This window comes from Mesoplodon mirus (genome assembly GCF_964341445.2).
Source record: "Mesoplodon mirus genome assembly, chromosome: 3".
Classification (NCBI taxonomy): Eukaryota; Metazoa; Chordata; class Mammalia; order Artiodactyla; family Ziphiidae; genus Mesoplodon; species Mesoplodon mirus.
In genome coordinates, this window is record NC_138978.1 from 151,366,406 (window position 1) to 151,391,077 (window position 24,672).

A 24,672-nucleotide genomic window follows, 5' to 3' on the forward strand; every position below is an offset into this window, starting at 1 on the left:
CATTCTGTACACAGTTGCTCCTTCTCACGATTCTTAGATGCCTTAAGTAGTTGAGGGTTGCATGGCCCATGGTCATACTGAGAGTCAGTTTGTCAGCCATATGTGTTTAGTAGCTGTTGTTCCTGGTAGCTCCTTGGGTCTGACTTGGGAGCTGCCTTTATTCAGTGTGCCTGCCCCTTCCCCTCACAGCCAACTAGCTTTTTGCTCTGCCTCCATAGATGTCATTGTCCCTGAGAATGGAGAACCAGTGGGCACCAGAGAGATCAAATGCTGCATCCGACAGATCCAGGAACTCATCATCTCCCGGCTTAATCAAGCAGTGGCTAACAAGCTGATCAGCTCTGTGGATTACCTACGTGAGAGCTTCGTCGGAACCCTGGAACGGTGTCTGCAGAGCCTAGAGAAGTCTCAGGATGTCTCGGTTCACATCACCAGTAATTATCTCAAACAGGTACTCAAAGGGTAGTTAAGAGCGTGTCACAGATAACACATGAAACAGAATCCACCCACGAACCCAGCTTCAAGTTAGTCAAGAATTTCCCTTTCAACTTTTTGCCAGTCCAGTTTGAATTTTATTTTGTTTTCCTATCTCATGACCACTGTCTGTGGGAGGTGCTTGTGAACTGTCAAATTGCAGTTAAGTCAATGAGCAAGAAGATGAAGATGAAGTAAAGGAGCCCAAATAGTCACCAAATAGATGATCAGCCTGCGTTGACTCTGCACATATACTGAGGGATAGATTTGGGAACCTTGAAACTGGACCATGTTCTTGAAATAAATATCAATTATTGCATTTTTAATTAGCCACTCAGGAAATACTGACTTTCGTTTGTGTACTCTCTTTCAGATCTTAAATGCTGCCTATCATGTTGAAGTCACATTTCACTCAGGGTCCTCAGTTACAAGGATGCTGTGGGAGCAAATCAAACAGGTAGAGGTTGTTTAGGGAAGTGTTTTTCAGCCCCTAGTTGGCTTAGGTGAATCTTGGTCGCTCCAACAGAAACTGATGTCTAGGATGTCTGTCCTAAACAAACTGATGTCTGTCAGGGCAGGTGGCCATTTGTCGTGGTTTGCCTGCCTGGGAGAATCCTGGTTTATGCCTGTTCTGAAATAATTATTAACAGTGCCCCCTTTAACTCTTAAAAGTGATGTGTCTAAATGATATTTTATGGAGCCATAAAACCCTGCTTCACTAGCTTCTTCATATTTCTTTTTCCCAACCTAAGTATTTTCTCAGAACCAGGCTTTGTTGCCAGAGGCCATGAGTGTGGTTTCCTTTCTGATGTTCCATCTGACTCTTATGTAGAGTTATTTGCTGTATCTAGAAAGGGATTTATCAGGCACCCCCAGTACTGAATGTAATGTGTTGATTTGTGAGCATGCAGACTAGGCCTAGTGTTCTTTGATGCTTTCCATTGGGCTGAGCCCTGATTTTGAGGTAGATGGAATTGGAGAGGAGTGCTGGACTTCATACAGCTCTTATCTTAAGATCCTGGCCTAATGAGTGGGCAACCCAGCGAGGGAGGGGTGTTGGTTCTTCCTAGTGGTTCCTGTCTCCCATCCCTCACTGTTCTCACTGTCCTCATCCTGACAGATCATCCAGCGCATCACATGGGTGAGCCCACCTGCCATCACACTAGAGTGGAAGAGAAAGGTGGCCCAGGAAGCCATTGAGAGCCTCAGTGCCTCCAAGTTGGCCAAGAGCATTTGCAGCCAATTCCGGACTCGGCTCAACAGTTCTCATGAGGCCTTTGCAGCCTCCTTGCGGCAGGTGGGTATATAGGAAAGGACGTATAGCTGGATCAGTCGGAGAGGAACCTCATCCACTGTGGAATGTTTTGTCTACTGCTGTCTACATAATTTTTAAAAAATCATCAGTATATTTCCTTTCTATTCTGTTAAAGGATAATACTAAGTTACAGGTTGTTTCATCAGTAAATTTTTCATGTGGATATTTTTCTAACTCTAGAGAGAATGGAAGGAACTCAATTAATTTCTCCCCACTTCACTGAGTGAGGAATGAAAATCGAGGGGTAGGAATTTTATATGAGTTTATATAGTATTTTAGGAATGAGTGACAGGGATGACATTCCAACTTCCATAGTAGTTTGCAGTTATGTGACATCTGCTTATCCCTTTGGGGTGTGCGCGTGTGCATGTGTACATGTGTGTGGAGGGGAGGGTGGGTAGCTGTGATTATGCATCCAGGAAGAAAAAGTATTACTTAATGAATGCTCACTATCTGCCAATCTCTGAGCTATGTTACATATATCTTATTTAATTCTCACAGGTATCCTCATGAGGTAGATATTATTATCCCTGTATAATAGGTGAGGAAGCCAAAGCTGGGGACCTGATAAGTCATATTTCCTTCTTCTTTTTCCTTCCCAGCTGGAAGCTGGCCACTCAGGCCGGTTGGAGAAAACTGAAGATCTATGGCTGAAGGTTCGGAAAGATCATGCTCCCCGCCTGGCCCGCCTTTCGCTGGAAAGCCGTTCTTTACAGGATGTCTTGCTGCATCGTGAGTCCTTATTTTTTTTCCCTAGTAAATTGGAGGAGGAAGGTTCTGGATACCTGACATCCTCATGTCCAACCCTGGAGAACCCCAGTGTCTAAAGCTGCTTCCTTGCAAAGCTGCCTAAACACCCATTGATGTATTTTTGAATTTCTGATGAAGTCTGTTTGGTCCTGCTATTTGTATAGTTCAATAACACAACCAAAGTTTATTTAAATTAAACCAGTTAGGTTACTACTGGTTTAGAAAACATCCAGATTTCTTCCCCTGGCATAATTATGACTTCCTGCTTCTAGGTAGGTCCACGTCTAAGAATCTTAGAGAGGTTGCCCAGCAAGTTCCCATCCTTCCTGCCTTATCTCTGTCTCTGTACCTTATAGGTAAACCTAAACTGGGACAGGAACTGGGCCGGGGCCAGTATGGTGTGGTGTACCTGTGTGACAATTGGGGGGGACACTTCCCTTGTGCCCTCAAGTCGGTTGTCCCTCCAGATGAGAAGCACTGGAATGACCTAGCTTTGGAGTTCCACTACATGAGGTAGGTTCTGGTCTCATTCTTCTTTGTGGGGAACAATCCAGAGAAGAAGCTAGAAGCCTGGTATAAATTTTGTACCAAGAGCTATAGTATACCTTGTCTCTCCATTCCTATGTCACAAAATGTTGTAGACCAGTATTCCAGTGTCTGGCCCAGAAATGTGCCTTTCCTGCCTTTACCTGCCCTTTCCCCACCATCCTAATTTCTCAGACCCATCCTTCCATTTGACTTTCTTCCTTAGTCCTTAAGGCCTGTCAGTTTTTAGATTCCATAATTCTCTGTCCTCGTTAGAGAGGCCATTCTCTTTGCCCTCTCTCTGTACTGAGGGCTCTTACCTCTGGGCCTGGACTATGCACGGTCTCAGGGTTATTTCTTCCACTGTAGTGACATGCTGTGCAAGGTTACCTCTAGCCCAGACCTTTCCGCTTCTCACCAGGTCTCTGCCGAAGCATGAGCGATTGGTGGATCTGCACGGTTCCGTCATCGACTACAACTATGGTGGTGGCTCCAGCATCGCTGTGCTGCTCATTATGGAGCGGCTGCACCGGGACCTCTACAGTGGGCTGAAGGTGAGGCAGGGCAAGGAGGGAGTGAGGTCCAGCTGGCAGCCAGATCCACAGGTTCCTTTCTGGCCTTTCCTCCTTTCTTCTTTATTCAGAGCCTCTAGCTCTCATAAGACAATGTTGGAGTAATCAAGCTTTATTACCTTCATTTCCAAAAAGCCTTAAAAATGTCTCAGAACATGTTTCTTTGCCCAGCTTATATCCAGAATACTGCAGTTCACCACTTTTACCCCTCGTGGTACTGTAAAAATCTAGACTATACAGAAGAGCAGAAAAGCTTCCTATAACTCTGCTATTCTTTCTCTTTTTTTGTTCTCAGTGAATTAAGCTAGTTTTTATTGTCAACAAATATTTATTAGTGACTACTTTGTACAAGGCCCTGTATTAAGAAACGTAAGGGGATATCAAAAAGTATAATTGGCCAGGGGCTTTTAAAAGACTTGTAAGGACTTCCCTGGTGGCGCAATGGTTAAGAATCCGCCTGCCAGTGCAGGGGACATGGATTCGATCCCTGGTCTGGGAAGATCCCACATGCCGCGGAGCAACTAAGCCCCCATGCCACAACTACTGAGCCCGTGTGCTGCAACTACTGAAGCCCGTGCGCCTAGAGCCCGTGCTCTGCAACAAGAGAAGCCACCGCAGTGAGAAGCCCGCGCACCACAATGAAGAGTAGCCCCTGCTCACCACAACTAGAGAAAGCCCGCACGTAGCAATGAAGACCCAACACAGCCAAAAATAAATTTAAAAAAAAATTAAAAAAATAAAATAAAATAATTGTAGTCGGTGAATATTTCATGAACAGGTGGCATTTGGGTTGGATAAGTGAACCCTGATGGGTAAAATTTGGGCAGATGGAAAGAAGAGGTCATACTAGGGGAAGGAATAGCTTAGTGCCCAGAACATTTGAAGGACACTGACTGTGTTGGAGCAGCTGGTTCATTTGGGGAATAGAGGGGAGATAATATGCAAAGACATGTTGGGAACAAATTATAGAAGACCAAAAATGTTAAAAGTTCCATAGCATTCAAATTCTGCCGTAGACAGTGAGAAGCGAAAGATTTTGAATGAAGGTGAAATACCCTCAGGTGGATGTTGAGTTCCCCTCATCTAAAACAGCCACCCGCAGGGAAATAGAGAGGTTTCTTTTGTTTGTCCTCTACATTGGAGCTGGAAAAGCTAACCTCAGAGTATCTGGTGGGTCCCTTCTCACAGGTGCCTCTTGTACCAGTTTATATGGAATAAAACAGAAGAATCCTTAGAAATGCTTGCAGGAGCCATGAGAAATCAATACGGTGAATAAAATGACTCTGCAAGTGGCTTTCCTTCTTCATTTCAGGGGAGTTAAGCTAAGCACCATGTGATGCTTTTCCATAAGGGGGTTAGAACCATATATGGGCTTTTGGATGAGTGATATAACATTCTCCAGAATTCAAGAGACCCTAAATTGGAGGCTTGGTAGAAGTAAGATGAGTGACTGTGGTATTTGAATCCATAAAACCAAAGGCTAACCAGTCCTACAAAGCAATGGAAGTAAATCTGCCTGAGAGTCCTAGAAACATTCACTTTGAGCCTCTAAGGCAGTTCTAGAGTTTGTTCAGGGTTAGAGATGCACTCATGCCTTCAGGCGTTTGGTTGTGGCTCTCCTAGTCACATTTGGGGATCATCCAGCTGGCCTAAGTGCTCCCTCCAAGGGATTTGATCTGGCCTTTATGGCTTGCCCTTCCTTGCTTTTCCTTATTTCCCTCTCCTGACTGCTTTCTTCTTCCCTTATTCTCATCCACTTTTCTGTCCTTGTGTACCCTAGTGTGGTCAGTCTTTCAGTATCTCACAGAAGGAACTCTTAGTTGGTATAAGCAAGTTGGATTGAGGAGTTGTCTTCTTAGTGACAAGTAAACCCTTTTGTCTCCCCAAGGCTGGGCTGACCCTGGAGACCCGTTTGCAGATAGCACTAGATGTGGTGGAAGGAATCCGCTTCCTGCACAGCCAGGGACTTGTCCACCGTGATATCAAACTGAAAAATGTGCTGGTAAGTAAGAGATGTTTCCCCAAGATAACTCCCTGTCTCTATGTGTAAGTGACCTTTGGAGGGAGGTACACATAGATGTAAATTCGGTCACAGGAAAAGACTGTGACCAGTTAACAGCAGAGTGGATGGATGGTATCTTGGACTTGAAGCTTAGGGAGGAGTTGCATCATAGGCCTAGCTTATATTGCTTAAGATTTTTTCTCCCAACACTGTTGAGAAAATTTAAACTTACAGAAAAGCTAAAAGAGTGGTACAATGAAGACCCACATACTGTTCACCCAGATTCATATTCTCTTTCCTAGTGTATTCTCTCTTTGTTTCTGTCTCTCTCTTTCTTCACACACACACACATTTTTTTACTGAACTATATACGAGGGTAACTTGCAGATAAAACTTTACTCCTATATACTTCAGCTTGTATCTTCTAAGGAAAAGAACATTCTTCCACTTAATTAAAATGCCATTATTCACACCCAAGAAGTTTAAATTGATACAATATTATTAGTTAATACACAGTCTATATTAACATTTTCCAGTTGTCCCAAATATGTTCAACTATCCTTTGTTTGTTTGGCCCAGGATCCAATCCAAGGATCATACAGTGCATTTTGTCGTGTTTCTTTAGCCTCTTAATCTAGAATAGTCCTGCCTTTTTTTGCTTTTGTGACATTGATATTTTTGAGGATTCCAGGTCTTGTTATTGCTTAGGGTTTGAGATGCTGGATGAGGACTGAGATGGGTAAACACACCTTAAAAGGTAAGATAGTCATGAACCTACCAGTCCTGTTATCTAAATTATAAAGAATCTTTTGACATACTCCTTTTGAAAATATATTGGATTATCACTGAAGTGTCTCTGGCAGCACTTTAATGATATATAAAGAGGGCTTCCCTGGTGGCGCAGTGGTTGAGAATCCGCCTGCCAATGCAGGGGACACAGGTTCGAGCCCTGGTCTGGGAAGACCCCACATGCCGTGGAGCAACTAAGCCTGCGAGCCACAACTACTGAGCCCACGTGCCACAACTACTGAAGTCCACGCGCCTAGAGCCCGTACTCCGAAACAAGAGAAGCCACCACAATGAGAAGCCCACGCACCAGAACGAAGAGTAGCCCCCGCTCGCCGCAACTAGAGAAAGCCTGCGTGCAGCAATAAAGACCCAACACAGCAAAAAAATAAAAATAAATAAATAAATTTACTTAAAAAAAAGATATATAAAGATGATAGCAGTTTGGGGGGAGGGAAATATCTTCCTAAAATTCTAGGCTGAAACCTAAGAGGCTTGTCAATAGCCAAATGACACAGATTTTTTTTTTAAATTTTAATTTTTATTGAAGTATAGTTGATTTACAATGTGTTAGTTTCTGGTGTACAGCAAAATGATTCAGTTCTACGTATATATTCCTTTTCGTATTCTTTTCCATTTTATGTTATTACAAGATATTGAATGTAGTTCCCTGTGCTATTCAATAGGATCTTGTTTATCTGTTTTATATATAGAAGTTGGTATATGCTAATCCCAAACTCCTAATTTATCCCTCCCCTACCCCCTTTCCCCTTTGGTAACCATAAGTTTGTTTTCTATATCTGTGAGTCTGCTTCTGTTTTGTAAATAAGTTCATTTGTGTCATATTTTAGATTCCACATAGAAGTGATACCACATGATATTTGTCTTTTTCTGTCTGACTCACTTCACTTCTTTTGATAATCTCTAGTTCCATCCATGTTACTGTACTATTTTGTTCTTTTTTTATGGCTGAGTAGTATTCCATTGTATATAATATACATCTTCTTTATCCATTCACCTGGGACAGATTTATTGTCTTGGACCTCAGGAAAGGAAACTAGAGGGAATTTAAAAACCCTCCTCAGCTGACCAGAGGACCTCAACCTTCTTATTTAGCAACTTTCTGCCCTGGGTTCTGGAGGTCAGAGGAGAATAATCAGGAACTAATAATACTTGCCTCAGTGTCCTTCACTTATTCATTCTTCCAAGATTTGCTAAGCTCCTGATATGTGCTAGGCACTATGCTAAGTGCTGGGGATACAAAGATGAAAAAGACAGTCCTTGCCATCAGGTTGTTTACAGTATGGGGAGAAGACAGTAATGGGAGTGAACTGGAGACAGGGAGAATAGAGGCAGAGTTGATTAAGTACTGCTGTGACGTAGATGCCTACTTTTGAGCTTGGGTATGCAGCTGAGCACTATGTGCAGGACCAGGCATAGGATGACTCTCACCCTGCTTTGTTGGCAGTTGGACAAGCAGAACCGTGCCAAGATCACTGACTTAGGATTCTGCAAGCCAGAGGCCATGATGTCAGGCAGCATTGTGGGGACACCAATTCATATGGCCCCTGAACTTTTCACAGGTAAGCTGGAGGGCAGGGAGTGGGTTTGGGCAGGGCTCCGTGTTTTAACCAAGTGCTACCCTTTGGGCTAAGTAGTATCCACAAGTACTACGGGCAGTTCTGGCACAGGCAGGGGAGAAACCAGAACAGGGGAAACCTAAGACAAGTAGGGGGACAAGTGAAGAGGTAAAGGGGCAGGAAAGAAAAGTGTAAATGGGAGCCACCAGCTGTTCTTTTGGATGTCCCTCTGGGCTATTAGTGCCATCATCGCCATAGTCAACCAATTATTTAATCCTAAAGTATTGATTGAATAACTCCTATATAATAAGAGTTGTCCTCTATCATTAAAGAACTTACAGTTGACAGAGATATATTGAGAGGTAAAATAATTCAGAAGCAGTATAAGACAACATGTGATTAAGTGCTACATAATGTAATGTTGGTGTTCAGAGAAGAAATGTTAGGTGGTTTTGTGGTAGAGGTGAAATTCTGGATAGAAACCGAATGAGATCTGGAAAACTTGGTAGGTGGGAAGGGAACTCAATATATTTATTAATATATTCTCTGAGTTAGGCACTGTAGGTATGTTATGTCATATATTTTGTTCCATTTAATCCTCATGACAATTCTGTGGTGATATTGATACATTTTTATGTCCATGTCATGGATAAAATTGAGGCCAGATTGATGAAGAAACCCACCCCAAAACACTTGAGCTAGAAGTAATGAGGCTGGGATTGGAATTTAGGTCTTTCTGTCTCTAGAGTCCGACCATGTTAGGTAGGAGAGAAAATTCTGGAGGCTGGGGGAGAGGAAATAGGAGCAAAATTTCCTATTAGAAATAAGCATGACAGGAAAGAAATCAGTTCAGGAAGTAATAGCAAACAAGTTGGAGATAAGATATATTTGAGCTTGAAATTTATGCAGTGGAGTGAAGGCTTGATGTGAAAGAAGTAAAGAGCTATTGGGCTTTTGAACAGGTGAGGGATGAAAAGAGATGTTCATGGAAATGTTTAGTAGCAGTAGGTAAGGCAGATTGAGTGGCAAGAGCCGAGTAGGGAGACCAGTGGTGGAGACCAGACCTAGGATGAAGTTGGTAGTAGTGCTGAAACAAAAAATGGTACAGATTTGAGATCAATTCAGAGGAAGGATGGGCAAGATTTTGTAATTAACTTGATATGGGTGATGAACAGAAAAGAATGACTAAAAGATGACTCTGAGGTTTTGAGCCTGAATGGATGAGGAAGGTTGCGTCATTGCCAGGGAAGGTGGAAAGGGAATGGCAGGTCACTTGTTAGTATTGGTAAGACTTAAAATTAGCAAATTATAATATTTGGATGTATAATATTTGGATTTCTCTCATTAGCCACAAGTCTTCCCCCAACCCTTCACTGAGTGATACATATAAGGATTAGGAGTTAGTTGGATAGCTGTAGTCCTACACACATTGAAAAGAAATAGACAGTCATCATTTTTCTTTCCCTTTTAAAAAAATTTCTATTCCCACTTTTATTATTTTATCTTGGCTACTTCATATTTAAATTCATTTGATTATTTCTACTGCAGTTCATCCTACTGCTGTAAAAATAATCTTTCTGAAATATTTTCTTCATGTCACCTCCTGCTCTAAAGGATAAATGACTCTTGCTGCCCATCAAATCCAGACTCTTCTGTCTGACTTTAAAAATCTTTATGTTATGGTTCCAACCTATCTACCCACCTGTACTTCCCAACTTTATTTCCCTAACATGACCTTACAGGATTAATCTTTTTGATTGTCCCGTTAAAATAAAGGCCCGGACTTCCCTGGTGGCACAGTGGTTAAGAATCTGCCTGCCAACGCAGGGGACATGGGTTCAATCCCTGGTCCGGGAAGATCCCACATGCCGCAGAGCAACTAAGCCCGTGAGCCACAACTACTGAGCCTGTGCTCTAGAGCCCGTGAGCCCCAACAACTGAGCCCAGGTGCTGCAACTACTGAAGCCCGCATGCCTGGAGCCGGTGCTCCGTGACAGGAGGAACCACCGCAATGAGAAGCCCGTGCACCGCAGCGAAGAGTGGCCCCTACTTGCTGCAACTGGAGAGGGCCCGTGCGCAGCAACCAAGACCCAACACAGCCAAAAATGAATGAATGAAAGAATAAATGAATAAATTTATTTATTTTAAAAATAAAAAAGTACTTCACACAAATAATCAAATACAAAATATAATGAATATCAGTGAAAGAATAAATAAATTAAAATAAAATAAAAGGTCTGTTTTCCTTCCCCTTTGTCAAGTTCTAGTTTTGGCTCTTTTAATCTTTAGTCCTCCCAGTGCCATAGTTTGTTGTACTATAAACTGGGCATTATAAACGTGTCCTGCCTCACAGGGTTGTTGTAAGAGATGATGGGTATTAACGGCTTTAGGACAAAATGTGTAAAGACCTTCTGCAGATGCAAGTTAGTGGTGATGCTGTTGATTCCCTCCCTGGCTCACTACTTGTCACCCTTTCTTGCTGTAGGGAAGTATGATAATTCTGTGGATGTCTACGCTTTTGGCATTCTTTTCTGGTATATCTGCTCAGGCTCTGTCAAGCTCCCTGAGGCATTTGAGAGGTGTGCCAGCAAAGACCATCTCTGGAACAATGTGCGGAGAGGTAAGAACCACGAGCCTTGCTTTGCCCTGACTCCCCAGGAGGGAGCAGACTGAGACCAGGCACTGCCGCAGTGGCCTCCTGTCCTCCTCTCTGGCCACTCCACAGCAGGACCTCACACACATTTAAACCATCACGGAATCCAGAAAAGACATTTAAATCAAACCTTTGCTTCCAGGCAGCGTGGTTCTGAACTCTCAGACAGGTTTTTATCTTTAAAATTTCTAATTTTTCAACATCCTATGCCAGTGTATTCCAGTTTTTCATCACAGTTACTATTAGGTTCTAACCTAGATATCTGCAGTCGAAGCCAAAGCTCACTGCATTGTTTAGCATCCTGAGCCCCAACTGGGTAATCAGCCTGTGAGCTGATCATGCCTCTTCATTGTGTTGGTTCCCTTCTCGCTGCCTCTGGTCTTATTCCCATGCTCCTTTCTCTAGGGGCCCGTCCAGAACGCCTTCCTGTGTTTGATGAGGAGTGCTGGCAGTTGATGGAAGCCTGCTGGGATGGTGACCCCTCTCAGAGACCTCTCTTGGGCATTGTCCAGCCCATGCTCCAGGGCATCATGGACCGGCTATGCAAGTCACATTGTGAGAGGCCAAACAGAGGACTCGATGATTCGACTTGAAAGCGGAGACCTTTCTCTTTCACTCTTTATTTCTTTCCTTCCCCTCACCTTTTGACTATGGGAAGAATTTGACATTCATTACAGAGAGCTCCCAAGGGGACTGATGCTTGCTGGGCAACTTGAGACCTTCCCAGGCAGAGATGACTCCTGGATAGGGAAGAGTTGGATGGCTGTGAGCATATCCAACAGTTCACTGATGCCCCAGCTGTTTCTTTAGCCAAAAAGTCAGTATAAATCTCTTCTGTATGAAATTTCAAGAAAAGTCTTACCTGGTTCCCTTTTCCAGACTGTCTTTTAACTCCAGCCGTAATCAGGACTCTGTGCTCCCATTGTGGAGCCCACATTCCTAACATTCTTTGGAAGTCTTAGTTCATAGCTCCATTTACACATGGGAGGTTAGGTTTTTCTCCACCCAGAGTCCCTTTTCAGTTTATCCCCCGTGGCTTAGTCTGCTCTCAGACACCAGTTTTCTAGCAGATTGCCCACATATTTTGCCTGAGTAGGGGGAAGCAAGGGAGGGGCTAATGCTTAGTAAGGAGATGAGGAGTGGTTGCAGTTCATTTTAAAAAAAGTATTCTGAGAAAAGGTGCAGGCCAGCCAGAGTCCACATGTAGATATTTGGAAGTGTTATTTAAACACTCAGCAGGCTGAGTACAGGAATACATATGTATAACACGTGTGTATACTTTGCTTTTGTTGAATAACAGTGTCTGCTAATTTGGGTTTTTTTGTTGCTTGGCATCCATTATTTAAGTGATGCAATGCCATGAAATGTACTGTATTGTATATTACTTGGGAAGACACTAGATATTCAAAGAGGCCTGGCAGCACTTGGGCTGTAGAGGGCTCAACAAGGCCAAAGTCCTGAAGATTTTACCTCCTAGCTCTGGTTGTCTGTGCTCCCACGTGGTAAGGTGAGATTGTGGCAGGGGGAGGAAGAAGGATGGGATGAAAGAGTTACCCCTACTGTGTTCCATCCTTCTTACCAACTTAATTAGGGCCATTTACCCCAGCCTGAAAATGATTACCTGGCCATTTTTAATGTGCTTGAGGTCTGGTCGCTTCTGTTGCTTCAGAATTGAGTGACGACCTTCCTGCAGAGCAATCAGAAGACGCGGTGGAGCCTGGGGCTCCAGAGTAGCTGCCTTAGTGCCTAGGGAGCCAGCGGCAAGGTCAGTCTGGGGGCGTTGAGGAATGCACGTCGGGGTGAGGTTTCCACAGGCATGCCCTAGTTCCCTGGATCCTCTGCAGAGAGTGGCTCATTGATTGAGCAAAAGCCTTTCACTTCTCTGGGGAGGACTGTGCTGGTTCTTCTCAGACCAAAGAAGTCATTTGTGACTCCATCAGTTTCAAGGGGACAGAGCCTAGGCAGCAGCTTCTCCTAATTTTTAACACTAAAATTCAAGGAAAGAGTGAAGGGAGGGATATATTACTACTACGGATAGAAACAGGGGACTGGTAGAACTCTCAAGTAGTACCTGTCAGCTCTCCAATGCATTTTTTTGCATTTTCACTTGAGCTGCCAAAGAGGGGTTGACAAAGTATTTTCCTGATCAGCAAAGTGGTTTGGGGTAGCAGGGCTGCAAAGTGATAACTGCACTGAATGACACTTTATTTTTTGGCTTATTATTTAGCACTGAGAAGCCAAAAGGGATTGGTGATTATAACAGCACTTTGGGGAATAGACTCCCTCTGGCCTTGCTTTGGAGAGAAGGTGTGCGTGGTATTCCATCTGACTAATCAGGGAACCTCCTAAGTTCATACTGCATCAGAGTGGAATAAATGGCCCTCGAAGAGTCCATTGCCGAAAGGGTAGTTGCTTTCTTTGAGTTTTCAAAGCTTGATTTTTGGATTTGCTGGTTCAAATAACCCACTTTTTCTTTAAAAGAAAAAAAAAAAGAAGGTTTATCCTTCTAAATATGGGGGTGGGGTGGGTTAGGGCTAGTGTGATGTTTAAGTGGGTTAGGAGGGAGTCACCTTGAGAAACCTGTATGGCAAACTCCCTTGGGGGTTTTAAGTACACTACTGTTCTGAAAAGGGTTTTTTTTTAAACTTTATCTGCTTTGTTAACATCCAGTCCACAGAGCTGACTGAAGAGACTGTGTGTGAACACCTGACACTGGGGAGACACCTTACTCAGAGGGTTGGAAAGGAAATTGGTCTGGACAGCTTGTTGTCTTTTGTCTTTATGTAACGTTTTTGTTTGTTTCAAAGGACTAATGTTTATTATTACAGTGTTAAATAAAAGTGTAGTATACTAAGTGTGTAGAATAAAAGTGCAATAACAAGAGAAAATTACTTTGGCACAAACTTCAGTTCTTACACTCTCTCCCTCCCTGTGCTACCTGTCTCTTTCCATGATATTGTTACAGCAGGACAGTGTTAATTGTGTATATTTTTAAGAGATGCGACTATGGGTTAAGTCTTCATTTAGTGTAATTTTGAATGGCTGGGTTTGGTTTTATAGAGTACTGTGTATACTTCTGGGGTGCACAGACACCAGATGTGCTGTATAATAAAGATCACATTAACGTTTTAGGTTTATATCTGTTTGGCTTTTGTTTTCCCTTAACCTCACTGTGTCTACAGAATGCTCTCTATTCCATTCCATTTCCACTGGGACCCTAGAGGTCTTTCAGTTTGCCTTGGAGACTGATGGAACATGTTACTCTCCCCCATGGATTGCTCTCAGTCTCTGGGCACTTGACCACTACCAGAGGGTAGGGCCCGGGAATGGGAGGTAGGAGAGCGAAGAAGAAGGGGGCAAAGTGGAGTGATAGCAATATATTTTTCAGAGCCTCTCCTGGGTTCACACCCTTTCCGCCAGCCTCTTTTCAGCACGAACTTGCAACATTCTGAACTTGTGCACAAGCCTATCTACTCTTCATTACACTGTGAGAGAATTGGGGCATGGAATCCATATATGGGCCTATCTGCATTTGGAATATCTGAATTTTCTTTTTAGGCTCAGCCTGTTCTTCAGATGTGCTTGCTCGGCAGTGCCTGATGAACTCCATCATAGGCCTCTACCAGCAGAGCAGCACTATCTGTAGCCACCAGGGACTGTCAGTCAGCACGAAGCATGCCTTCTCCCAGAGGGTGTGCGCCTTTGTTTTGATTTGGATTACTACGTCATACTCAGAGCTGCTTCGCTTTTTGCTGTAACTGCTTGTGATCTGGCTGCAACACAAGTTTGGCCAGGAGATGGCAGCACACCTTAAACAGTTGATGTGTCTGTGATTAAGTCCTAAAGAAAAAGCTAAAGTTGAATCTGGTTCTCAGCCTCCCCTACACAATAGTCATCTAATGTAGATAAGCCTGTTACACTTGTGAAACTCTCCACTAACTCCAGCCATCCTTCACAGCTAAATATATGCCATCTTTATGCATATACCATATATTCTCGTATTTCCCGTATATTTCCCGTATATTCTCCTACTATAAAGTTCAGAATGACTGAGTTCTCTTCCTCATCATTATTATTTTGGAGAAAATAGTTTGTGGTATATACATTTTTAGATTGGGTATGCTTTTTCAAGAACACAGTCCTCAGCAGCCTTGTTCTTTAAGCAGAGCAACCGGGGTGGCCTTCCTGGCCTTCCAAACCCCTGTTTGGGTGGGGCTCAGAGGGGAGAGGCCTAGTTGCTGAACATTATTAAATTCAACTTCAGAATTTCTGTCTTTAATAGGTCCCCAAGGAGTCCACAAAGTGCTAATTGAATAGCCTGCTTTCAAGTGTAGTTATCACAGGTACTGGTTGAGACCTCTTAGGGCACTTCTAGGGATGGGCTGTTCCTTAGCATGTTCTAAAGGTAGCATTTCAAATCAGTGGGAAAATAGACTATTTAACAAAACTGGCTATCCATCTGAGAAAAAAATAGACTCAAATCATCATGCAAAAAAATGTATACCAAAGATCTAAATGTGAAAAAAAGGCTGTAAAGGAACTAGATAATAGCACACACATTATTTACCATATGCTCGGCACTATTCTAAATGCTTTACCTGTACTCACTGACTTAATCCTCACCACAACCCCATATTACCGATGAGAAAACTAAGGCACAGAGAGATTAAGGGTCATGCAGCTGAACTGGGATGTGAAACTAAGGAGTCTGGCACCAGAACCTCTGCTTCTACAGAGGACCACTGTACTGTGCTGCCTCTAGGAGAAAATGCATGTAACTATGTTCACTTATAGCTGGGGGGGGCAGGAAGAACTTTCTTGAATATGATCAGGAACCCAGAAGCCATAAGGAAAAAAAATGATAGAAATTATATAAAGAACATATATAAGAGCCAAAGACACCAAAACCAAAATTAAGACTAATCACTAGTTTAGAGAGAATAATTGCAATATATAACTGATAAAAAGTTCATATTCCGGGCTTCCCTGGTGACGCAGTGGTTGAGAGTCCGCCTGCCGATGGACACGGGTTTGTGCCCGGTCCGGGAAGATCCCACATGCCATGGAGCGGCTGGGCCCGTGAGCCATGGCCGCTGAGCCTGCACGTCCGGAGCCTGTGCTCCGCAACGGGAGATGCCACAACAGTGAGAGGCCCGCGTGCCGGAAAAAAAAAAAAAAAAAGTGATAAGCTTCTAGCTAGGCTAACTAAGAAAAGAAGAGAGAAGACACAAATTACTAATACCAGAAATGAAAGAGGGGACATGACTACTGATCACATAGACATTAAAAGGATAATAAAGGAATATTATGAACACCTCTATGCCCACAAATCTGATAACCTTGATGAAATGGACCAATTCCTTGAAATACACACTTTGCCAAAACTCACACAAGAAGAAACAGATAATCTGAATAGGTCTGTGTCTATTAAAGAAATTGAATCAATAATTAATAACCTTTCAAAATAGCAAGCACCATGCTCATACTGGCTCACTGGTGAATTCTGCTAAACATTTAAGGAAGAAATTATATCATTTTTCTACAGTCTTTTCCAGGAGACAGAAGCAGAGGGACTGCTTCCCAACTTATTCTACCAGGGCATTTCCCTAATACCAAAACCAGACAAAGACATTACATGAAAAGAAGACAACGGATCAATATTTCTCATGAACATAGATGCAAAAATTGTCAACAAAATATTAGCACCAACAATGTCTATAAAGAATTAATTAATTAATTAATTAATTAATTATAGAATTATACCATGATTTAGTGGGATTTATCCCACATATTCAAGGCTGGCTCAACATTTGAAAATCAATTAATGTACAGTCATCCCTCAGTATCCATGGGGTATTGGTCCTAGGACTTGCCACGGGCACAAAAACCCTCGGTTGCACAAGTCCCATAATCGATCCTCTGTATCCACGGGTTCTGTATCTGTGGATTCAATCAACTGCAAGTTATTTTGTGGATATGGACAAACTGATTCTAAAGTTTATATGGAGAGGCAAAAGACCCAGAACAACCAACACAACACTGAAGGAAAAGAACCAAGTCAGAGGATTGACACTACCTGACTTCAAGACTTACTATAAATGTACACTAATCAGGACAGTGCGATACTAGTGAAAGAATAGATAAATAGACCCACATGAATATTGTCAACTGATCTCCGAAAAGGAGCAAAGGCAATACAATGGACAAAAGATAGTCTTTTCAACAAATGGTACTGGAACAGCTGGACATCCACACGCAAAAAAATGAATTTAAACTCAGACCTTATACCCTCACAAAAGTTAACTCAAACTGGATCACAGAACTAAATGTAAAATGCAAAAATTATAAAATTCCCGGAATATAACATTTTCCTAGGAGAAAATTTGGATGACCTTGGATATGGTGATGACTTTTAGATACAACACCAAAGCCATGATCCATGAAAAAAAGAAAAGAACTCTTAAAACTCAACCTGAGTAAAAAATGGGCAAGGGATTTCCCTGGTGGACCAGTGGGTAAGACTCTGTGCTCCCAATGCAGGGGCCCACGTTCGATCCCTCCTCAGGGAACTAGATTCCACACTCATGCCGCTACTAGGAAGCCTGCATGCCGCAACTAAAAAAAGATCCCGCATGCCACAACTAAGAAGTCTGCGTGCCGCAACTAAAAGAAGATCCCGTGTGCCACGACTAAGAGACGGTGCAGCCAAAATAAATAATAAAACAAAATAATAAACTTAAAAAATATTTTAAAAAATGGGCAAAAGATCTGAACAGACACCTCACCAAAGATATACAGATGGCAGATAAGCATATGAAAAGATGCACCACATCATATGTCATCAGGGAAATGCAAATTAAAACAATAAGAGATACCACTACACACCAGAAAATTGACACCACCAAATGCTGATGAGGATATGAAGCAACAGGAACTCTCATCCATTGCTGGTGGGAATGCAAAATGGTACAGTCATTTGTTTTTTGGGTTTCTAAAAATATTTATTATTTATTTATTTAGGCTGTGCCAGATCTTCGTTGCGGCATGTGGGGTCTTTAGTTGTGGCATGTGGACTTCTTAGTTGCAGCATGCATGTGGAATCTAGTTCCCCGACCAGGGATTGAACCCAGGCCCCCTACATTGGGAGCGTGAAGTCTTACCCACTGGACAACCAGGGAAGTCCCAGTGCAGTCCCAGTCACTTTGGAAGACAGTTTGGTGGTTTCTTACAAAACTAAACATATTCTTAGGGTACAGACCAGTAATCATGCTCCTTGGTATTTATCCAAAGGAACTGAGAACTTATGTTCACACAAAAACCTCCACACAGATGTTTATAGAAGATTCATTGACAATTGCCAAAACTTGGAAGCAACCAAGACGTCCTTTAGTAGGTGAGTGGATAAATAAACATTGTCTGGTACATCCAAACAATGGAATACTATTTAGCGCTAAAATGAAATGAGCTATCAAGCCATGAAAAGACATGGAGGGAACCTAAACACATATTACTAGGTAAAAGAAGCCAACGTGAAGAGACTACTCACTGTATGATTCCAACTTTATGACATTCTGGAAAAGGCAAAACAGTGGAGACAGTGCAAAGATCAGTGTTTGCCAGGGGTTGGGGGAAGGGCAGGATGAATGGAGCACAGAGGATTGTTAAAGCAATGAAGCTATTCTGATACTATAATGATGGATACATGACATTATATATTTGTCAAAATCCATAGAATATACAACACAGGAGTGAACCCTAAGGTAAACTATGGACTTTGAGTGATAATGATGTGTCACTGTATGTTTACCAATTGTAACAAAAGTACCACTCTGGTGGGGATGTTGATAATGGAGGAGGCTATGCCTGTGTGGGGACAGGGGGGTATGTGGGAAATTCCTGTACCTTTTGTTCAATATTGCTGTGAACCTAAAAAAACCTAAAAAATTTTTAATACACTTTTTAAAAAGTGTATTTAAAATTAATAAAGATGTTCACTTATGACTTAAAAAGAAACTGGGTTCTGGCCTGGCATGAGGTGGACTTCAGATTCCATTTACAGAACACTGAGGGTGGAGATATTGGGGAATAAACTTTTCTTCTTCCTCCTATAAAGATTTATCGCCAAACAGAACAGTTGTTCTCTTTTTGGAAGCACCCATAGCTTGAACTCTGACTTCTATAACAAGTTATCTAACTTCCCTTAAAAAAAAAAAAAAGGCTCTGTTGGACTAGGGGGTAGAGAGGGTAAACGGGGAAAAAAACTGCATTGAAAATCCCATCAGGTTTTTGTCTAATGTTCTTAAAGGGCTTTAATTTGAACTTCATCAAGAATATTAGCATCCAGTCCACAAAAGATGATCAAAATAATTAGAATTGGAAAAGTCAGAGGATTGAGAAGAAACCAACCTGTTATTTTCATATGGTTTTTCTTTGTTGCTTTTTCCTTTATGCAATGTTTTCCTGTTTTTGAAGAGGAGCAACTGTGGATTTTCTTTATCAAAGTGATTCTGAATGGCTGGGTTTGGTTTTAGAAATAGTTTTGTAAGTCTTTTCAGTTTAAAATGATACTTCCTTCCCTAACCCCTTCCAACACAAATGGGGTTTGAACGTTCTCTGTTGTTAAGGAGTGGAATTAGTTAGGACCCTTGTAATCAACAAAAATGTTTCGGGATAGCACAAGCAAAAGGGTTGTCTTTGGGACTTTCCTGGTGGCCCAGTGGTTAAGACTCCGTGCTTCCAATGCAGGGTACGCGGGTTTAATCCCTGGTCGGGGAACTAAGATCCCACATGCCACGTGGCCAAAAAAAAGGTTGTCTTTTATAAAGGTCCAAGGCTATTTAACAGAATGAGAGGAATTTAATGCAACATGTTCTGGAAACAAGTTGGATGCAGAGAGCATTATCGTTGACTTGTTTCTGAACCTCTCCTTTATTATTCAATCTGCAGCCAACTACCATGGTTTAGGAGCCAATGGCCCTGTAATACACATCTATTCTCGTCAATAGATGTACTATGGAGGCCAATTAGTTCCTACTTCAAATTCTTATGAAAGGAGTCTAATTGGGTTCAGTTTGGATCAGGATCTTACCCATAGAGCAATCAACTGTGGTGGGGGGACAGGGTGCATGCACCACGTGCATGGGGTTCTCTTTCTGCAAACTTGTGGTTGACGAGTAAAGGCAAACTGGACTAGCTGTGTAATTTGTGGGGCCCTGTGCAAAATGAAAATGCAGGGCTCCCTTGTTCAAAAATTAAAAGACTTTCAAGATGGCAACAGCAGGACATTAAACCAAGTGTGGGGCCCTTCTAAGTGTGGGGTCCTATGTGACTGCACAAGTCTCATGCCCTGAAGCTGCTCCACGCTCTGGTCCTGGAGGAAGAGTCTCCAAGAGGAGTTTCTAGACTCCATATGTTGGAACTAGAACCAGTGTTTCCTGTTTTTTGGAGATCGTAACTTTAGATTGACTTATGTTTTCCACCATTTGTCTAGTTCCTTATCGCCTCTTCAGATCCAGTAACTTTATGTGGAATTGCTTGAACGTAAGTTAGCTGTATTTTTAAAAGTCTTTTGCCCTTTCCTTTTATTGTTAGGCAATGATCTTCTGGAAGGTTGTGCACAATTTGATTCGGCTTAACCACCTTCATGAGAAGAGTTGAAGGAGAAGATAATGTCCTTTTTCTTTCCTTTTTTTTTCTTTTTTTGGCCGTGCTGCCTAGCATGCGGGATCTTAGTTCCCCGACCAGGGGTCAAACCCGTGCCCCCTGCAGTGGAAGCGTGAGTCTTAACCACTGGACGGCCAGGGTAGTCCCTGTCCTTTTTCTTTTTAACTTTTTATCTTGAATTAATTTTAGACTTACAGAAAAGTTGCAAAGATAGGCTTAAGAGTTTCCATATATCTCTCCTCCATCTTCCCCTAATGTTACCATCTTACATAACTACAGTACAGTTACCAGAACCCAAAAAATTAACATTGGTGCAATACTACTAACTAAAGGCCTTTTGTTTGTTTGTTTGTTTGTTTTGTTTGTTTTGCGGTACGCGGGCCTCTCACTGTTGTGGCCTCTCCCGTTGCAGAGCACAGGCTCCAGACGCACAGGCTCAGGGCCATGGCTCACGGGCCCAGCCGCTCCACAGCATGTGGGATCTTCCCAGACCGGGGCACGAACCCGTGTCCCCCGCAATGGTAGGCGGATTCTCAACCACTGCGCCACCAGGGAAGCCCAACTAAAGGCCTTTTTTGAATTTTACCAGTTTTTCTACTAATGGCTTTTTCTTTTTCTAGGATCCTGTCCAGGATCCCACATTGCATTTAGTTATTTCTCCTTAGTCTTGTTGCAGTCTGTAAAAGCTCCTTAGTCTTTCCTTGTCTTTCATGACTGACTTTTTTGAAGAATACTAGTGAGTTATTTTGTCAAATGTCCCTCAATTTGAGTGTCTGATGTTTTAGAACAGCTAGACTGAATATTACAGGTATGATGTGTGTCCTCAGTGAATTATATCACAGGTTCATGATGTTATGTATCTTATTACTGGTGATATTGACATTTATCACTTAAGGTGGTTTACACTGGGTTTCTCACTGTAAAATTACTATCTTTTCCTTTATAGCTAATAAATATCTTGTGGGAGATATTTTGAGACTATGCAAACTCTGTTTCTTCTCAAACTTCTGCCCACTAATTTTAGCACTCATTAAAGGAACTTGTCTGCAACAATTACTAGTGTTTACCTAATGGTGATACTTTCTATAGTTCTTTTTGTCTTTAGGCTTATAGTATTCCATCAAGATGCTGTTTCCCAGAATTCATCTTAGTTCTTTTCCTCCCATCCTTTTTAGTGTAGTTATGTTATTGCTTTACAATAGATTCATTTGTTAGTATTTTTATTCCATTTGGGTTCTCTCCACATCCTAGCTGGTTTTAGTTGTTTGTTTATTTTGGGGGTATATGATACACCACTATGGTTCTAAGGGTCAAAGCAACAAAAATTACACTATCCAAGATGGCGTACTAGGAGGACACAGAATTTGTGTCTCTTCACAACTAGGGTATCTACCAGGCACCAGTGGGGGACCACGGACACCTAAGGGGACAGGAGGAACCCCCAGCCACCAGGTAGGATGTGGGGCGTGGGGGGAGTGAAGGGGGAGGAGAAGTGGAGGCAGGACGGGACTGGCGCCCCTGAGGGGCAGCTGGAGGAGGGCAAGGGATCCCACGCCCTAAGGGGAAAATTGGGGAACAACTGGGAGGGCAGAGAATCAACAGGGAGCATGGCCAGGTTTCCCCTGCCCATTTGGGCCCGCAGCAACCTCTGCTGAGATCACAGACCTGATCCTCTGCCCACCAAGGCCCCCTCCAGATGCACGTGGGAGGGGGGGAAGGGGGAGCAAAAGTAAAGGCCGGACGTCCAGGACCAGCACCCCTGAGGGGTGGTTGAGGATGGGGAGGTGTTCTGACACCAAGTGGGACCCCCCCACGGTTAGGGGTCCAGTGGCGACGGGGGAGACCCTGGGGGAGATGGTGGGGGAGAGGCACGAAGGAATGGAAGGGAACGCGGCCAGCGCTTTCCCTGTCCACTTAGGCACTGGGGAGCCTGTTGGCCTCCCAGGCCTATTCCCCTGCCCTCAGAGCCTCCCTCTTGCCGCTCAGAACCTAAGCCCTGCCCCTACACTCGCACCCAGGGCCCTACCTCTACACTTGGAAACCCCCAACGCACTGGACCTCAACCCCACTGACACACCCTCACTCAAGGTCCTACCTCCAAACTCCAGAACTCCTCACTCCAGACGCCCTCCTTTTGTCGTGCTGCCTCTCCCCTTCTGCCGCAGGTACTAAGCAGAAGCACCGCCCCACGCTTGAACGTCGCCCAGCCTAGGCCCCGCCCCATGCTCAAACGTCACCCACCACATGCCTAGGTCCTGCCCCACCATAAACCCCACCCCTGCCTAAATTCCACCCCCGCCTAAACTCCACCACCATAGCCAAGGCTGTTTTTTTTTCCTTTTAGATTGGGGTTCTGTTTTACCTTGTTGATTCACTGTTGTTGATTCTTTTATATTTTTATTTTTCCTAATAAATGTTTATTTTTCGAATTTTATTTTATTCTTTATACTTTGTTATTGTTCTCTCCTTTTGGCTTGTTCCACCACCCCCCTTTTTTTCTTTTTCTTTTTTTTTTTTCTGTTGTGGTTTTATTTTACCTTGTTGCAGTTGTTTCAATTATAGTTTTATTTTTCCTAATATATACTTTATCTTTCTAATTTAATTTTGTTTTTTATTCTTTGATATTGTACCACTCCTTTTTTTCTTTCTTTCTTTTTTCTTTTTTTCTTTTTTTTTACTGTGCTACAAGGCTTGCAGGATCTTGCTTCCCAGGCCAGAAGGTCAGCCCCGAGCTCCTGTGGTGGGAGCTCCGATTCCTCCCAGAGGTCCTCATCTCAGCACCAAGATGTAGCTCTATCCAGTTGCCTGCAAACTCCAGTGCTGGACGCCTCAGGCCAAACAACCAGTAAGATAGGAATACAGCACCACCCATCAAAAAAAAAAAAAAAAGAAATGACAAAAAAATATGTTACAGATGAAGGAGCAAGGTAAAAACCTACAAGACTAAATAAATGAAGAGGAAATAGGCAACCTACCTGAAAAAGAATTCAGAGTAATCATAGTAAAGATGATCAAAGATCTAGGAAAAAGAATGGAGAAAATACAAGAAACATTTAACAAGGATCTAGAAGAACTAAAGAGGAAACAAACAGTGATGAACAACACAATTACTGAAATTAAAGATACTCTAGAAAGAATCAATAGCAGAATAACTGAGGCAGAAGAATGGATAAGTGACCTGGAAGATAAAATGGTGGAAATAACTGCCAGGGAGCAGAATAAAGAAAAAGGAATGAAAAGAATTGAGGACAGTCTCAGAGATCTCTGGGACAACATTAAACGCCCCAACATTCGAATTATAGTGGTCCAGAAGAAGAAGAGAAAAAGAAAGGGTCTGAGAAAATATTTGAAGACACTATAGTCAAAAACTTCCCTAACATAGGGAAGGAAATAGTCAATCAAGTTGAGGAAGCACAGAGAGTACCATACAGGATAAACCCAAAGAGAAACATGCCGAGACACATATTAATCAAACTATCAAAAATTAAATACAGGGCCTCCCTGGTGGCGCAGTGGTTGAGAGTCCGCCTGCCGATGCAGGGGATACGGGTTCGTGCCCCGGTCTGGGAGGATCCCATATGCCGCGGAGCGGCTGGGCCCGTGAGCCATGGCCGCTGGGCCTGCGCATCCGGAGCCTGTGCTCCGCAACGGGGGAGGCCACAACAGTGAGAGGCCCGCATACCGCAAAAAGAAAAAAAAAAAAAAAAAAAAAAAAAATTAAATACAAAAAAAATATTAAAGGCAGCAAGCGAAAAGCAACAAATAACATACAAGGGAATCCCCATAAGGTTAACAGCTGATTTTTCAGCAGAAACTCTGCAAGCCAGAAGGGAGTGGCAGGACATATTTAAAGTGATGAAAGGGAAAAACCTACAACCAAGATTACTCTACCCAGCAAGGATCTCATTCAGATTCGATGGAGAAATTAAAACCTTTACAGATAAGCAAAAGTTAAGAGAATTCAGCACCACCAAACCACCTTTACAACAAATGCTAAAGGAACTTCTCTGGGCAGGAAACACGAGAGAAGGAAAAGACCTACAAAAACAAACCGAAAACAATTAAGAAAATGGTTATAGGAACATATATATCGATAATTACCTTAAATGTAAATGGATTAAATGCTCCAACCAAAAGACATAGACAGGTTGAATGGATACAAAAACAAGGCCCGTACCTATGTTGTCTACAAGAGATGGACTTCAGACCTAGGGACACATACAGACTGACAGTGAGGGGATGGAAAAAGATATTCCATGCAAATGGAAATCAAAAGAAAGCTGGAGTAGCAATTCTCATAACAGACAAAATAGACTTGAAAATAAAGACTATTACAAGAGACAAAGAAGGAC

General features: G+C 42.7%; 1 protein-coding gene across 3 annotated transcripts in view; it reads left to right on the top strand.

Annotated features, from left to right (window-relative positions):
* The window catches only part of DSTYK (dual serine/threonine and tyrosine protein kinase), a 56,547-nt gene extending 42,753 nt beyond the window's left edge, over window positions 1-13,794 (top strand). The window contains exons 4-13 of one of the 3 annotated variants that reach the window (XM_082614216.1): window positions 219-451; window positions 848-931; window positions 1,595-1,771; window positions 2,392-2,521; window positions 2,896-3,052; window positions 3,486-3,618; window positions 5,525-5,638; window positions 7,893-8,007; window positions 10,490-10,624; window positions 11,063-13,794. In XM_082614216.1, coding sequence (XP_082470342.1) covers window positions 219-451; window positions 848-931; window positions 1,595-1,771; window positions 2,392-2,521; window positions 2,896-3,052; window positions 3,486-3,618; window positions 5,525-5,638; window positions 7,893-8,007; window positions 10,490-10,624; window positions 11,063-11,250 — 1,466 coding nt within the window. In that variant the 3' untranslated portion in view covers window positions 11,251-13,794. The other 2 variants (XM_082614217.1, XM_082614218.1) reach the window with 2 other exon arrangements.
* Window positions 13,795-24,672: the final 10,878 nt, after the last annotated feature.